This window comes from Gallus gallus, chromosome W, assembly GCF_016699485.2.
Source record: "Gallus gallus isolate bGalGal1 chromosome W, bGalGal1.mat.broiler.GRCg7b, whole genome shotgun sequence".
Taxonomy (NCBI): Eukaryota; Metazoa; Chordata; class Aves; order Galliformes; family Phasianidae; genus Gallus; species Gallus gallus.
Genome location: NC_052571.1, coordinates 1814005 through 1832542, shown reverse-complemented (window position 1 = coordinate 1832542; position 18538 = coordinate 1814005). Strand labels below are relative to the sequence as shown.

Genomic DNA, 18538 nt, shown 5'->3' with positions numbered 1-18538 from the left:
TATTTTTTCCTTGTTTAACATTCTGGAGAAACTCTAGAAAAAATACACAGCTCCAAACCACTAGGACACAACCTGTCTGATGAAGCTAAATACTACTTATGTGGATAGCATGTGCTTCAGTCACTGTGCAATCATTCTTGATAATAATGACCTGGAAAACCCAACACTCATGTTTTTAATATGGGTCTTGATTGCTCCTAGTATTTAGCTGCGGCTATTCTTTGTCAGCTATTATTTACTATAAGTTCTCAACAGCAAGTAGGTAATCTAGATGGGACCAGTTTCTTTCCTGCACTGTATGACAACATAGATTTATCTTTAATTGTTTAGGTTCTTGAAGCTTCTTTTAGAAGACTCTTCTTAGCCACCATTAACAACCTGGCCTACTCTGAGATAAAACCAGTGTACACAGAGAACTTTCCAAGAAACATCATTCTTCTGATTATTGAAGACAAATTGGATGCAAGTCACACATTTTCTTGTCATATGATATCTCCATTTAAATCTCAGTGTTCACCCAGAAGTTTGTAAAACTGCTTGGTTATGAAGCATGAGAAAAAAGTACTGGCTCAGACCACACCATATGGTTTCAAACCTACCATTAAATGCTAACGTATAAACAAGACTGCTGAAATAAAAAGTCCTACAGAACAGGCTAAGCCAGGTATGTCCAATCTGCGGTCCGTGGGCTGCATGCAGCCTGGCATAGCTGTTACTGTGACCTGCCCCCTCCCACCACACCATCATGGCAGCAGCTCTTCAATACCAAGTGGCCCAGTCTGGCCCTGGGTACAAAGCCATCACTCAGTGTCATGGTTTTTATCGGTATTCCCTATAATGACATCGTGCAGCAAGCTATCGATGCCAGCTTCCTGTTTTTCCTGATTTCTAGTTCCCAGAATGCTTCAGTTTTCAGACTTGGTTTCCAGCTCTGAAAAAGAACGAACTACAAATTCCTGATTTCTTGGCTTCCTGAAACTCCAATTCCCAAAGGGGCTCTGGTGTTCTCAGAAAGCCTCAGTATTTCCCTGTGTGGTTCCAGGATATAAAGCAACTTTCACCCAGAAGCAGCTCTCTCCTGTTCTGGCCAGCCATGAGTGCCTGCTGATAAAGTCTTGGAGACTCTCTTTTTTATCTTCCCATTTGGGTTTGTTTGATTTATTATTCTTAATTACTCTGTATTTTTGCACATTCCTTTACCATTTTAGTAAATTACTTCTCTCCTTATCTCAATTGGGCTTTTTTTCTTTTTTTTCCACCAGCCTTTTTCAGACATTCAACTCAAAAATCTGATCATGTCTCTTTACTAGACTTTTATAAGACCTTTCTTAAAAGAGAAAAATATCCCTTGCTTCACAGTCATGCCTTATTCATGCCATCGCTTTTGGCATCGCTTGTGAACAACTATTTTCAAAGATCAAGCACAGGAAGAGTAAAATTTAATCAAATATCTCTGATGAACACCTTGAGAACTCACTAAGAATTGCAACTGCTTCCATAGAACTAGACTGATACATTAGTTTCACAAAAACAAGGTCAAATATCCCAGTACTTTTATGTTTTTGTTGCTCTCTTTTTTTATGTTTTAATAAAAAATATAAAAAATAAATGTGTTGTTACTTTTATACATTAACTATATTATATATTTTATATGCAGCCTAAGACAATTTCTCTTCATTCAGTGCAGCCCAGGAAAGCCAAAATGTTGGACATCCATGGGCTAAGCAATAGATTATGCTGAGACTGCTGGTAAGATGTCTCTTTCCTCTCTTCGTTTCCTCACCACTACCATCACATGTACAGAAACACACACACTGAAGCTGTCATCATTGTACACTGAACCACATTCCCTAAGAGGAGGATTCTAGAAGAAAAGATTTATAACAGAAAATGCAGTTTTACAGTTATAGGTAAACACAAATTGTACATTTATAAATTATTATACTGTAGTTATTATGGACATAATTTGCTTTTACAGATGATGGAAGCAAAGTAATTTCTCCTTAAAGGGAATGGTGCTTCCTTTAGAAAAAAAAACTATGCCTTGATTACCAAGCTTTCCCCCTTTTTCCCAACTGCTACTTGCACTCTTTCTGCATGACTTGTGATTACATACCGCATGGCTCTCAGTGTGATTTTGTATGCCAGTTCAGCATCATGAGGTAGGAGAGAGGTGAAGAGATACTTGGCAAATGTGTGCATTGGAACACTCTCTCGATGGATGACTTCACCTAAACCACTATATGGTCCGGCTGTGGGAAAGAGAAAGAGAATGTCAGTATTTACAGACTGCTAAAATTACACTTCTGCACCTTTAAAAATACTCACTATACCTTGATTTAGAATTGGTATTCAGAGACAGTTTTATGTACAAAAGGTAAAATTGCACTGATATTTTTTTGTGAATCATAGTATTACATATATACAATTTATTACAAATATATTACATATATTTGTAATAAATTATAAAAATATATATAAAATATATTCTTTGAGACAATGAGACATACCACAAATTGCATAGTACTAAGCACACTACCAGCACATATGCAAATGACAGAATGATCCCAGTGCTTCATGGGGCTCATTCAACACATTTATGGTATGCAAAAGTAGGAGGTGTTAATCCCAGCTTTGCATCTAGGTCGTTATACTGTGCATATGAATCCCTATGCACCCTCTTCTGGTGCGTGATTGCTTTGTCACAAATCCAACAGAAAAAAAAAGTGTGGTTACAGTGGAAAAGTGCATATCTTTGATTGAAGCTACATAGCCAATCACTACAGCAGCACTTGATCACTCGATCCCTATTAATGTCTCACCTGACATTACACATTTAAATAACCCTTTGGTCTGGACTTTGTCTCCAGAGAAGACTAGGTCTGATCTTGCACCAAAGCTGGTTTTGCTAGTCTGTTACAGCCACATGATCTTAAAAAGTATATTTGTTGTGGGGAAACTATCCCCATTGCTGAGACAATGATTTTTTCACATATTCAGTGCAGTATTTCAACTTTATAACAGCAGTGTCAGGACTGGCAGTAGAAATGACAATAATAATAATAATAATAAAATGCAATTATTTCCTTGCTGAATTCTGAATGTTTAGTGACTATGAATCGCATTTTTACATTTTTCCTGCAACCTTGAGGCAATTATTCCTGTTAACAAGAAAACTGTGTCAAGCAGGTTTTGACTTCAGCAGCTAGAAGTTCAAGCATAAAAGGTTCCGAAACAGAATAAGAATTATTTATTAAGCATTATTGAATAATTACTGTGCATATAGCAGCCAGCAGTCCTAGGAGTTACTACAGGAGAAGAGGCTTTTGCTTTCTCCTCTAGTAGAGATTTCAACTCACCACATTTGGAAGGACAAATTATTGCAAGCACACTTTTTCACTGCAGTCATACATATCATTTAAACAGCTTCCATTAGCAGCAGCAGTTCAAAATAATGTGTCTGACCCTACACTGACGCAGCTGAGGAGTACTTGCACAATTTATGCAGTCACGCTTCAGAAAATAGAGTAGTTCAGTTGGAAGGGACCTTCAAAGATCATCTAGTCCAACTGCCTGAGCTCTTCAGGGCTAACCAAAAGTTAAAGCATATTATTGAGGGCATTGTCCAAATGCCTCTTGAACACTGACAAGCATGGGGCATTAACCACCTCTCTAGGAAGCCTTTTCCAGTGTTTGACCATCCTCACAGTAAAGAAATATTTCCTAACATCCATTCTGAATCTCCCCTGGCACAGCTTTGAACCACTCCTGCACATCCTGTCATCAGCTAACAGGGAAAAAGAAGAGAACAGCACTTCCCTTTCTACTTCTCTTCCTCAGGAACAACATGAGATGGAGATGATAGTGACTTAGATCAAAACAGCTGTTACAGGAATATTTTTCTGACAGGTGCCATAGCACAACATGCAAAAATCACTAGCCATGAAAAAATACGAGCTCAATAGGAGGGCATTTTTGAAGACTGTTTACAAAGCAAATGTCAATGAAGATTTAGTAGGTGACACAGTTTGTGTCATATAATCATTTAAAATGAAGTTGAAAGTCAATGAAAACTATCTAGCATTGCTTCAATACATTTAATTGCTTCATAATTTTCATGTAATATCTAGGTTCCTCCAAAAGTAATGCCGCCTATTTGTTTCCACTGAAACTACAACAGATACAAGGAGCACAATGACACTATTTTATAGAGCAAATTCTTATCTAGAACACTATTTTTCAACATAGACACCACCAGTAGCTATGCATTTTTGCCAGTGATGAACAGAGGTCTGCATGCCGTGCTCATAAAAATCTGCACTAGCAGAGGTGACCCACTGTCAATGCCAACACTACTGAAACACACCACCCACTGTCTCACTGTGCTAACATCTCATGTTTGGTCTCCATAAATGTTCAGCAAGCATCAATGAATGTTAATGGATACAATTTTTTCTGCATGGAGGAATTTAATTGCATACCTTTGTTTCATATGCACTTTCATGTCAGATGCCATTTTGCCAGATTGCCCCTCTGCTGCCATCTGTTGCATGGCCGCAAAATTTAAGGTAATATTGTCCTCTACTGCTATACCACCAACATCCACCTCTGATGTCATGGGCCAACATAATAAAATAGGATGCATTACTTTTGGTGCAGCTCCCATAAGATAAATTTTATGCATCTCTTTACTGTTATGGATACTTCATGAGGAAAACAGAGGATTTCTTTCAAGCGATCTCTGTTACTTCCAGTTAAATATAAGATAATCTTAATAGGAAATCTACTAAAATAACTACCTATGGAATTGCCATAGTGAGCACTGAGCAAAGAGTGTCTTACACTACTATTTTCTGAGAAATCTAGCTTTCCTAGCTTTCCTGGCCAAAACTGCCAGCTCACATGGAAGAAAAATTGTACCTAATCATATCAATTGGATTTTCATATTTAAAGACCTGTAGATATAATGAAGTCTAGTCCCCCATTAAGCTGATTTTTATACTGTTAATGCAGAACAATGCATGCTGTAATGTAGCTACCATTTGAATGTGAGGGAAAGCAGAATGTTCAAACTATGTTGCAAGAACTATTTCAATTTTTTGCCTGTCTGCTAAGTTAATAGCAGAATATATGTGGGCTACTCCAAAAATAATGCCACCTATTTTATTGTGTTGACCCACAATGTCAGAAGCGGATGTTGGTGGTATGGCAGTAGAGGTTGAACCTTCCCACCAATATTCTGTTAAATTTTGTTGCTGTGCAACAGATGACAGCAGAGGGGCAGTGTGACAAAATGGTATCTGACATGAAAGTGCATATGAAACAAAGGTATGCAATTAAATTCCTCCATGCAGAAAAAATTGTATCCATTAACATTCATTGACACTGGGTGGTGTGTTTCAGCAGTGGTGACATTGACAGTGAGTTACTTCTGCTGGTGCAGATTTTTACAAGCACGACATGCAGACTCCTGTTCATCGCTGGCAGAAATGCATAGGTACTAGTGGTGTCTATGTTGAAAAGTAGTGTTATAGCTGAGAATTTGCTCTATCAAATAGTGTTATTGTGTTCTTTGTATCTGTCACAGTTTCCATGGAAATAAATAGGAGGCTACTTTCGGAGCAACTTAGATATAATCCATAGGATACCTATATGGTGGTTGTTAATAGCTGGATCCAGTGAGCAGATGTTTTTGTCCAAAGGCCATAAAGCAGTAGTATAGCCATATCGTAATGGAAACATATAGTGCATCTCTGCAGTTTCAAATGGCAGCATCAGTAGGTACTAAAGGCTTTAAGGATCTGGGCAATAACAGTGACTCACAGCTGAGAACCATGAAAAAACATACTGTGTCTATTCCATTAAACAGAAGTTTAAAATGACAAATATTTTACAGAAAGAAAGCAAAACATGACTGCGGTGTAACAGTTTTCACAATTCACCTAGAGCAATATTGTACTCTTCCCATCATCCCTTGAGCAGACACTCAAAAGTTGGACCGTGCCTTTGGCTAATTAATTCCTTTAAAGTTTTTTTTTTTCCATTAAAAGAAAAAAGCTAGAAAGATAATCTCAGAACCTATGAAGTTACTTCCTGAACATGAGGCTTAAGTGTTAGATGTTAAGCATTTTTAAAAGGCAAAGACATACTTTTTTTTTTTCCCACAAATTTTATTGAAATCCACCACAGTGATTCCCAAACAGATAATTGTCTTAGTCACAGTTTAGTCACAAGATCTGGTCTTAAGCCTCAGTATTTAACCATGTATTTTAATTTTCATATATGATTCAAACTTCAGAGGCGTCCTTTTCCTAATTGCTACAAATGAAATATTTTTCTGTCAGAGCAACTCCAAGGGAATTTTCTGGGCTCCAGAAAATAGAGATAAAAATCTTCATACATATACGAAGCTGCCAGTTATTTTTCAGGATACAAGTGACATTTATAATTCTGTTACCTAAGAATTGATGATAACTGATGGCTATAATATTTAATTGTGAGTCTGAGCTGTATAATTAGGATACTTATATTATGCCAAACAAAAAAATCTAAAGAACAAAATGCAATTAAAGTTAAAGGCTCCTAAGTCATCAGATGCCTTATCTCTACAGTCATGGTATTATTTGGTTTATGTTTAATTTTCATAAGAAATTGCAAACAAAATTTTGCTGAGGTTCTACATCAGAAAACATCTTAATTATGTAAAGTCAGTTTCCACATGAATACTAATTCTGTCGTCTTCTGAAAGTGAAAACAGTTTAAAGAAACAGCATCTAATATTGAGCTACCTTCTAATAGGAAGACTGCTTGTTTTCGAAAAATCTTCACCAGAGTATCATCCAATTCAATTTCCTGTAGCTTAGAAATAAGCTGCTCCTCATTTCGACAAACCTTCTCTTGTGCATACAAGCCATCTGGCATTATTCGTTGCTGCCCCAGCCCTATCAATGCTACTTCCACAGCCAGCATTAAATAAGATTCCCCTTCTTCTAAGAACTTGTGTGCAGGCAGGTGCTGGTACTCCAGAGATTTGTGTTGACTCGTGTTCTCTGTAAAGGGTGACACAAAGAACAACACATCAGCAAGTCATTCTAATCCATAATCTGTTTGTAATTTCACATTTACAAATGCTACCTCTGTTTAGTATTCATTTTTTTATAGAATCACAGAACTGTAGGAGCTGGAAGGGATCTCCAGAGATCATCAAGTCCAACCCCCCTGCAAAGCAGGCCCCTAAAGCAGGCTACACAGATAGACATCCAGGCAGGTCTTGAATATCTCCAGAGAAGGAGAATCCACAATCCCCCTGGGCAACCTGTTCCAGTGCTCCGTCACCCTCGCTGAGAAGTTCCTTTGCATATTGGTGCAGAACTTTCTATGCTCAAGTTTATGGCCATTTCTCCTTGTCCTATCCCCACAAACCACTGAAAAGAGGTTGGCCATGTCCCTTTGACTACTACACTTAAGATATTTATAAACATTTATCAGATCCCCTCTCAGTCATCTTTTCCCAAGGCTGAACAGACCCGGGTTGCTCAGCCTTTCCTCATAGGGGAGATGCTCCAGGCCCTTTATCATCTTTGTGGCCCTCCACTGGACTCTTTCCAGGAGATTCTTTTTTGTACCGGGGAGCCCAGAACTAGATACAGCACTCCAGGTGAGGCCTGACCAGGGCAGAGTAGAGGGGGAGGATCACCTTCCTTGACCTGCTGGCCATGCTCCTTTTAATGCACCCCAAGGATCCCATTGGCCTTCTTGTCCACCAGAGCACAGTGCTGGCTCATGGCCACCCTGTCATCCACCAGGACCCCCAGGTCCTTCTCCACAGAGCTCCTCTCCAGCAGGTCGTCTCAACCTGTACTGATACTTGTGGTTATTCCTTCCCAGGTACAAGACCGTGCATTTGCTTTTGTTAAACCTCATCTAGTTTATTGCTGCCCAGCTCTCCAATCTGTCCAGGTCTTGCTGAATGGCAGCACAGCGTTCTGCTGTGTCAGCCACTCCTCCCAGCTTTGTATCATCAGCATACTTACTGAGTCATACTTAATTTAAAATGATTTAAATTACCAGCTCTATCTAAAGATCCAAAAATCCAGTGTAAACTACCTGACCCAATTCCACAAGAGACAAATACACAAACCAATTAGGTTTCATAAAATTGCCACTCAAGTAAAAAATAAAAGCATTCAACCGTTAAACCATATGATTTAGAGGCAGGCAGTTTATTTCCAGCTTTGCGTTAATAAGGCTGAAATTGGAAGATGCATTTCAATTATTTCCCCCTCCCTCCACTCATTTCTATATCTCCTTAAAACCTCTACGTTGTTTAAGTGAAAAGGGAAGGCGTTTATACCTGTGCATAGATTTCAGATGAAATTGTTAGGATTGTGCAAGTACAGTAGGCCTGATAACTCCACAACTTCTTAAGCATCCTCTGATTGCTAGGGCTCTTTTCAGGATTTTTTTAATCTAATTGTTACAGTTGTATTTATGATAAACATGTATAATATTTCTGAATTTAATTCCCACTAGAATCCTTACTTCCAGTAAAGATTACTTGTAGATTCCATACAGATCAAGCAACCAATTACTTTAAAGAGTACTGCTGATATATATATGAGACTTAACAGATACACCATATGACAAAACCTCTAGCAGTTAACAGTCCCACTGAAGAACTAAATGTTATGATGTACAGACAGAATCACAGAATGTAAAGGACTGAAAGGGACCTCAAAAGATCATCTAGTCCAATCCCCATGCTGGAGCAGAAACACCTAGGTTAGGTCACACAGGAACAGGTCCAGGCAGGTTTTGAATGCCTCCAGAGAAGGAGACTCCACAACCTCTCTGGGCAGCCCGTTCCATTGTTACCCTTACTGTGAAGAAGTTTCTTCTCATATTTATGTGGAACCTCCTATGTTCCAGCTTCTACCTGTTGCTCCTTGTCATAGAATCATAGAATTATAGAATGGCCTGGGTTGAAAAGGACCATAATGATCATCGAGTTTCAACCCCCTTGCTATGTCACTCCAGAAATATGGACTGATTCTGTCCCTTCATGATTCGAGGGCATTAGAGTGCACTGTGCACCGGTATCCAACAGTGCCTTATATTTCTGTGGTTCTGATGTGCCAGGTCATCGGATCCACACAGTCCAATAAAATCTGTTATCCCTCTCCCCCCCCTGACTGAGGGCAGGGCCCCTCTATTCATTAACTGTGGTAACTGAAGCAACTACACTGGTGGTTGGTCTGTTCTGTAATTCTCTCACTCCTCCTTTTGTCCGGATCCCAGTCACCAACTGAGAGGACAGAGGAGAACACAACTTGTGCTCCCGATCCCTTCAGCAATCTTCCCAGAGCCCTGAAGTCCCTTTTGATCGCCCAACAACTTCTTTTGCCTGTCCTATCATTGGATGTCACTGAGAAGAACCTGGCTCCATCCTCCTGACACTCACCCTTTACATAATTATGAACATTAATGAGGTCACCCCTCAGTCTCCTCTTCTACAAGCTAAAGAGACCCAGCTCCCTCAGCCTTTCCTCGTAAAGGAGATGCTCCACTCCCTTAATCATCTTTGTGGCTTTGCGCTGGACTGTCTCAAGCAGTTCCCTGTCCTTCTTGAACTGAGGAGCCCAGAACTGTAAGCAATATTCCAGATGTGGTCTCACCAGGGCAGAGTAGAGAGGGAGGAGAACCTCTCTTGACCTACTAACCACACCCCTTCTAATTCACCCCAGGATGCCATTGGCCTTCTTGGCCACAAGGACACGGTGCTGGCTCATGGTCATCCTGCTGTCCACCAGGACCCCCCAGGTCCCTTTCCCCTACACTGCTCTCCAACTGGTCAGTCCCCAACCTATACTGGTACCTGGGGTTGTTCTTGCCCAGATGCAAGACTCTACACTTGCCCTTGTTATGTTTCATTAAATTTCTCCCCACCCAGTTCTGCAGCCTGTCTAGGTCTTGCTGACAGTGCACACTGTTCTCTCATCCAAGTCGATGAATATACTGAATAGTGCTGGTCCCAGTTCAGACCCTTGAGGGTCTCTACTAGACACAGGCCCCCAACTAGACTCTGTCCTATTGACCACAACTCTCTGCCTTCTTTCCTTCATTCAGTTCACAGTCCACCTCACTATCCAATTGTCCAGATCACACTTTCTCAGTTTAGCTGTGAGGATGCTGTGGGAGGTGGTGTCAAATGCTTTACTAAGATTGACCACATCCACTGCTTTACCATCATCTATCCACCTGGTTACATCTTCATAAAAGGCTATCAGGTAGGTCAAGCATGACTTCCCCTTGGTGAAGCCATGTTGAGTGCCCCTAATGACCCTCTTACCCTTGATATGCCTAGAGACAGCACCAAGGATAAGTTGTTCCATCACCTTTCCAGGGATGGAGGTGAGGCTGACCGGTCTATAGTTACCCAGGTCCTCCTTCTTGCCCTTTTTGAAGACAGGAGTGACATTTGCTTTCCTCCAGTTGCACCTCTCCCATTCCCCACGACTTACTAAAGATAATGGAGAATGGCCTATCGATGACTTCTGCCAGCACCATCAGCACCCACAGGTGCATCCCATCAGGACCCATGAATTTATGGATGTCCAGATTGCTTAACTGGTCCCTAACCCAGCCCTCATCAACCGAGGCAAACTCCTCCTTGATCCTGACTTCCTCTGGGGCCTCAGGGGTATGGGGCTCCTCAGGACAGCCTCCAGCAGTATAGACAAAGAAGGCATTTAGTAACTCTGCCTTATCTGTATCATCTGTCACCAGGGCACCCACCTCATTCATCAGTGGGTCTACATTGCTTCTAGTGTTAGTTTTATCTGCAGTGTATTTGAAGAAGCCCTTTCTGTTGTCCTTGACCCTTCTTGCAAGATTTAATTCTAAGGAGGTCTTAGCTTTCCTATTTGCCTCCCTACATCCTCTAACAACAGTCTTATATTCCTCCCAAGTGGCTAACCCTTCCTTCCATGATCTGTAGAGACATAAGGAGATGTACAACTGCAGTAAATGAGAAGGCTGAATGCATTTGGCAGATTACGTATGTGTGTGTAGGGGGAATTTACTTTTCAACACAAACTACTTTTAGTACTTTTTTGTTTTTTGTTTATTTTTACTAATTGGAAAATTGGAAAGAATCTGATTTCTGTTTTCTTTTAATTAAAACTTCTTTCACATTAAGTGGATTAAAAGTTTACTGAAGAAAATCTATTTTAATAAAATAAGTTTTGAGGTAAAGCTACAAGAGGATTGGAGATGTGCATATAAAAGAGCTGTAGGTAGAGGGATTAATCTAGTTTCTGTCAAACACAGAAGGCAATAAGAAACTACTGCAGATGTGGAAACACACTGAGAATAAGGAATGAATCACTTAAGTTAACATTCTGACCTAAATCATGTATCAATTCTGTAACGCTACTTTCCAATTCACATTCTCTATAGACCATGGATGTTATCATTGTTAGCTGTTCTGTCATCCATTTGAAGAATTACGTGCATGTCTAGCAAAGAAGTCCAGTAACACCCTGGGCTGCATTAAGGGAAGTGTTTCCAACATGTTGAAGGAGCTGATCCTTCCTCTCTATTCAGCACTGGTGAGATATACATATATGCTGTGTTCAGTTCTGGGCTCCTCAGCATATGGACATAACGAAACAAATCTAGTAAGAGGTCACAAAGATGATTAAGGGACTGGAGCATCTCTCATATGATCAGAGACTGAAACAGCTAGGTCTGTTTAGCCTGGAAAAGAGAAGGCTCAGAAGGATCCTACCAATATGTATAAGTATCTGACAGGAGAATGTAAAAAAGAAAGAGCCAGACTCTTCTCTGTGGTAGCCTGTGACAGGACAAGAAGCAATGGGTGCAAACTGAAACACAAGTTTCCATCTGAGCATAAGAAAAGACTTTTATTACTGTAAGGGTGGTTGAACACTGGAAAAGGATGCCAAGAGAGGATGTAAAGTCTTAATTTCTGGAGTTATTCAAAACCCAACTGGACACAGTCCTGGACAACCTGCTGTAGCTGATCCCGCTCTAAGCAGATCTCCAGAGCTACCTTCCAACCTCAACAGTTCTGTGATTTTGTGATCTTGTGCATTGTCTCAGAAATAGGACAGAGGAATGTATGTGGAGTAATTTACTGCTATAAACATTTATTTGCTTTTATTTCAGTCACAAAATAAATATATATATATTACAGAATGAGTAACTGGTAATTTTGGAAGTGCTTTCAAGATTTTCCTTTAAACATTTTCTTAGGGAATGCAAATGTGAGTTCTTATACTATGAGAACACTGACTTCAAAGTTCATTTATAGTGGAAAGGTAGAAAAATGTCTTTGGTTACTGAAGGTGTATAAAAGATAGCTCCCTTTGCACAGCCTTACCCATGAAGTCTGAGAATCCATGGAAGTTATCATCATCCACCCTGCAGGCTTCCATCAGGCTACTGAAGAGGGTGCCAATTGGATCCAAAGGGTGTCCCACCCAACCTTCAAGATTTGTTATTGAGGTTATTCCTCTGTAGAGAAGTTCTGCATTCAAAAAAATGAAAGGAATAGGTAAGGAAAGAGTGCAGGTTAGCCACTTAAAACAATTATAGAAGTAAAACCTATTAAAATGCTCTCAGTACAGCATTCAAAGTGTTAGAAGTAGCCTTGCATAGAAGGAGAAAACAGTATCTTTCAGGATGAATTCATTGCCCTTTATGCATATATGAAAAAAGGAAAAAAAGAAAAAGAATTAAGGTCAAATGCCATTCAAGCACTAGCAAAGTGTATTATGGGTCAACAATTTCAACTGCAGTGTCTTTTGAAATCTCTTACACAATACCAGGAAGTCTTCTGAAAATGTCTGCTGAAAAATTGCAACAGACTTTTTGACTTTTTTTTTTTTTTTAAACATCCACAATTCTTTCCTGCCTCAAAAGATGTGCAGCATCCTAGTTCTTGGGTAAAGGCAATCCCATATATATGTACAGACTTGGAGAAAAACTCCTTGCAAGCAGCCCTGCCAAGAACTTAGGAGTCCTGGTCGATGAAAAACTTAACATGAGCCAGCAGTGTGTGTGTGCAGCCCGGAAGGCCAACTGCATCCTGGGCTGCATCAAAAGGGTGGCCAGCAGGAGGGAGATGATTGTTCCCCTCTACTCTGCCCTTGTGAGGCCCCATCTGGAGTACTGCATCAAGGTCTGTGGCTCCCAGCTCAGGAAAGATGAGGAGGTTTTGGAGAGGGTCCAGAGGAGGACCACAAAGATGATCAGATGGCTGGAGCACCTCCTTCGAAGACAGACTGAGGGAGCTGGGCTTGTTCAGCCTGGAGAAGAGAAGGCTCAGGGGAGATCTCATTGCAGTCTTCCAATACTTAAAGGGAGCTTATGATCAGGAGGGAAATCAACTTTTTCCATGGGTAGAGAGCGATAAGACATGGGGGAACAGTTTCAGGCTAAAAGAGGGGAGATGTAGATTATGGATGCTCGGCTTCTCTACCTACTACACGCTAACTTGTAGCTGTCTCTGATTGTTCTTATTCATGGAGTACTACTTTCCTTAGGAACCACATCTATTAATGCAAAGCTTTAAAACACTAGAAAGTCTACTTCTTACCTATTTAAACATGTGGGGCTACAAAATGAAACACAGCCACGCGTTGAACTGATTGTTTAGGAGGATGAGGATGTTGGTTTTTTTGGTGTTGTTTAAGAATCAACTGATATGTAATACAAAATAGCAAGCAAGTAAATCATTGTCTTACTATCAAAATAGCATGTGCTGTAGACGACGTGCAGAAGCAAGTAATATTACTAAAAAGGACTCAACACTGACTTCTTACTGACTCACTTATATTCTATTTCATCTGTTGTGTCTACTTATAAAGTTCATTTGTGTTACATCAAACAAAGGCTTCAGTCCTGCAGTCATATAGACATTTAATTTTAAACCATGTAAGTTGTTACATGAATAAAAGCTAAGTAGAAGCATGTGATACTTGCTGAACTGAAACTTAAAGCTGGGCTGTATCCACAGAATTCATCTGCTTATAGACATAGAGATGACCAGTACATTTTGCAGTATTAAAAGAATATTTTTTTCAATTCTGAACATACAAGAAAAAAATACACAAAAGCAGTGAGTGACAACAGAGAAATGACAAACTTCTTTGTTCCAGGGTAGGATGGACCACATTTTATACAAACGATCTTTTAGTTCTAATAGCACTACACTAGTTCACAGCTACAGACACTGCTCATAGGGAAAAGGAACTTAACAGGATACTTCATTAGCAAATGGCAATGAAAAGGAGCAGTACTACAACCAGCACGCTTATAGCAGACCCTTCACGCATCAGTGATATGTACACACACAACCCCCTCATTGCTTCTGTCCTCAACCTGAAAAGCTCAAAAAGTTGCAAAGCTTTTAAGGGAATGCATTTTAGGGAAAGATGCATTAAATGATAAAATCATTTAGAAACCTTATCATAAGTAACAACATAAACAGCTTTTAGATTTTTTTCAGATCTGGAATCCAAAACAGTGCACAAAATTTTATTTAATAGTTTGGTTTGTTGGCGACCTAAAGGCCCCTGACTGAAGAATGATCCTGGGATGGAACAAAGTATTCTGACACTTTTAAGGGAACTGATATTTGTGGCTGTAGCTGCAAATATCTTGTTTTGTAGAGAGAGCTGACCTCGGTAGTTTATTTTGTTTTTGCAAAGACTTGCTGTGCAAGCAAGTGTTCCTCTTGGGCTCTGTATCACGTGTTGGCCGTGTGCGTACAGCATGCAAGGGGAAAAAACCCTGCAGACCCTGTGGAGAATAAAAGCAGGAGAGGGGCTGTGGTGGGAGAGAGAGGAAAATTGCACTTAGAAGCAGAGGACGCACTGTTGGCACTACCTATCGAATCCACCACTGGCATGTTCCTTCTCTCTCCTTTTCGGCGTTTTGCTATCTCTCAAGGGTCGGTAAGTAATAGTGCACTTGCTTAGGGAGTTTCTACTTCCCACTTATGGGGATTATCTAAAATGGATGTCTGTGTGTGTATGAGTGTGTGTATGTTCACTAAAACTCATAACCCTCTGTGCTGCTTTGATTGTATAGTTTGCTTGCCTCTGCTCCTGAGACACCCTGTCTTTCAGATCAAAACGTACCCTGAAACACTTGGATACTGCGAAACAGAAATAGAAGCACATAGGAACTGCCAGCTATTTTTTTTTTTTAGTTGGGTGCATACATTGTTGCCAGTTAAACTTCTAAAGACTTATTTCTGTGAAAACATCTGCACATATAGTTGAAAAATTTACACGACTTCACATCCAACCCTTCCAGCCAAACTAGATGTGCATGTAACCCAAGAAGGGGTTTGGCTGGGGGCTGTGGCAGCTCCAGAGTTCTGTTCGAACCCCCAATTGGGTTCTGGTCACAGGTTTGGCATGGAGCAGAAGAGAGATACAGCATGGTTGAAAAACAGTTATTGGCTACCTATTCTGCATTACAGGCGGTAGAACCAATAACTCAGACTGCAGAGGTTATTGTTAAAACAACTTCACTGATTCAGGGGTGGGTAAAAGACCTAACCCACATTCCTAAGACCGGGGTGGCCCAATCACAAACAGTGGCACGCTGGGTCGCCTATCTTAGTCAAAGAAGCCACCTGTCATCATCTCCACTGAAGGAAGAACTGCAAAAGATACTTGGGCCTGTAACATATCACAGTGAGACACCTGAGGAAATAGTGGTTACTTATCCAGAAAAGAGTCCCGTACAGGAGGGGAACTACCCTATTCCAGAAGATGCCTGGTACACAGATGGATTCAGCAGAGGGAACCCAAGTAGGTGGTGAGCTGTCGCATACCATCCCTCAACTGAAACAATATGGTTTGAAGAAGGGGATGGACGAAGTAGCCAGTGGGCTGAGCTACGAGCTGTGTGGATGGTGATAACTCAAGAGCCTGGCAACAGTGCACTAAACATCTGAACAGATAGCTGGGCAGTCTACTGAGGGCTCATGCCCTGGATAGCACAGTGGGCCTCTTAGGATTGGACGATCCATGCCCGACCTATCTGGGACACAGAACCATACAAGCATACCACGTCTCTGGACATCAACCCTTGCAGTCACCAGGCAATGATGAAGCTGACACACTGGCTCGAGTCCGATGGTTGGGAGGTACATCAGCAGAAGGCATAGCCCACTGGCTGCACTGGAAATTACGACATGCAGGACAGAAAACCATGTGGGCAGCAGCTAAAGCATGGGGGTTGCCCATAAAGTTACCAGATATTGTCCAGGCATGTCAGGACTGTGATGTTTGCTCGCGAATGAGACCAAGACCTCTGCCGGAAACTACGGCCCATCTTGCTAGAGGACACAACCCATTACAGCGATGGCAGATTGATTATATAGGTCCCCTTCTGTGATCTGAGGGGGCCAAATATGCCCTAACTTGTGTCGATACAGCGAGTGGATTAATGCAAGCCTATCCCGTAGCAAAGGCAAACCAAGCCTATACCATCAAAGCTCTAACTAGATTGATGGCATCATACGGGACTCCCGAGGTTACTGAGAGTGATCAAGGTACACATTTCACAGGTGCAACTGTGCAGAAGTGGGCTGAAGACAATAACATCGAATGGCAGTTTCACCTGCCCTACAATCCAACGGGAGCAGGCCTAATAGAAAGATATAACTGGATCCTGAAGGCTGCTCTGAAGGCAGATTCACAGTCCTTGCAGGGGTGGACCAAGAAGCTTTATGAAACCCTGCAAGACTTGAATGAGAGACCAAGAGATGACAGACCCAGTGCTTTAAGAATGTTGCAGACAACTTGGGCCTCCCCACTTAGGATACAAATTACAGGCAAGGACACCTCACTCAAGCCACAAGTTGGCACCATGAATAATCTTCTGCTCCCTGCCCCTGATGACCTAGAGCCCGGGAGACACAAGGTAAAATGGCCTTGGAAGGTGCAAGCAGGGCCAAAATGGTGTGGTCTCCTTGCACCTTGGGGGAGATTGTTAGAGGTTGGGGGATCAGTAAACCCTTCAGTAATCGGTGTATGGCCAACAGAGGTAGTAGTTGACACCCCTGTTTTCATTGCAAAAGGGACATTAATCATGTCCATGTGGCAAATTAGAAGCCCCCTTTGGTACCTGATATAGTGATTCAGTCGCAGATATCGGGCCAAAGAGTGTGGTATCGAAGGCCAGGACGTGCCCCGATACAGGTGGATATGTTGACTCAAGACCGAAAGACAGCCTGCACCTTACTGTGGAGGGCAGACCTATCCCTCCTCATACCTATTAAACATCTGCTTTACTCCCCTTGAGGTTTTAAGTTCACAGGATGGCCAGCACGAGCAACATCACTCAAACATGCCTATGAGGAAACATCATGACACCCTGTGACGCACTGCTGAACTTTTGGGAACTGGAGAGCATGAATCAGAAGCGCTACTGGTCCTTGAAAAAGATATGCCTCGAGAAAGAACATCAAGTACTGGTCCAACAGAACCGTGGAGGGGACTGCCACTGATTGCCTTCATTGTCTTGACATCCTATATTGCGGCGGGTGTTCTGTATGCATCGCGGTGTGCATTGTGTCTTGGGCCACCAGGTTGCGGGGGCTCACCCCCTACCTGCTCAGTCATTGGTTCATGCTGTGAAGGGGTGGAGTGTAGTGGAATTCCAGGGTCACAGCCTGAACCAATGGGTGGGCTATGTGAGTGTGTGGGTGCCTGGAGCATGGGGGGGTGGTCTGGAGCCACCCCTTCCGTCTCTGCAAGACTTCCTGTGCAGTCTGAGTCTGCGCGGGTCCCCCTTTTTGCCCCCACCCCTCTCTCCAGCAGCGCGACGGTACGAACGGGGGAGGGTCACATTCCTCAGCTCGTCCCTCTCTCCACACCATTACCGGGAGGGGTGAGTCAATTCCTTTTTGATATCTTTTCCTCTAGTGCCTATTTCTCAAATAAAGGCTCTGTCATTGCCTTCACTTGTTCTACATTCACATTAGTATTTTTTCTTACAATACATGAGGATACACATTATTAAGAGCAGCAATGAAGATCTAAAATAATGTTTGAATTAAGGTGTTCTTGTAGTAGCTGAGAACATAATTCCATTTTTTCCACATGCATTCTTTAATCAGAAAGCTATCCCTTTCTCCTTCTACTACTTCTTCAAACTTATGGCAAAGTTCAGTGCAGTATTATTTTGGGTAGGAAGGATCACATGGCATAGAAATTGTATCCAAAGAAGAATGTTCATTCAAAAAATAGAGTTAATGTTCATCAGAGGAAGAACATAGAATATCATATAAAAAAATAGTGCTTCAAAAACTCATTTCCAGTGACGTCAACCTGACACTCCATTCAGAAATACTAAAATTTTAGATATTGTAAGAAACTCTTTTGAAACAAATTGCCAAATTTGATGAATTTCTCTAGTGCAGACTTTGCCTTGGTGTTATCCTCCATGTCAACTTAGGCTTCCACATCAGAAATATATAGTATATAGTATATAT

General features: G+C 41.3%; 1 protein-coding gene across 2 annotated transcripts in view; it reads right to left on the bottom strand.

The window, feature by feature from the left end:
• LOC100859602 (zinc finger SWIM domain-containing protein 6-like) overlaps positions 1-18538 on the bottom strand; it is a 452492-nt gene that overhangs the window by 122980 nt on the left and 310974 nt on the right. For both annotated transcript variants that reach the window (XM_025144610.3, XM_025144611.3), the window contains 3 exons: positions 12404-12550; positions 6789-7049; positions 2117-2252 (listed from right to left, as the gene is read on the bottom strand). In XM_025144610.3, coding sequence (XP_025000378.1) covers positions 2117-2252; positions 6789-7049; positions 12404-12550 — 544 coding nt within the window. The remainder of the gene's footprint in view (positions 1-2116; positions 2253-6788; positions 7050-12403; positions 12551-18538) is intronic.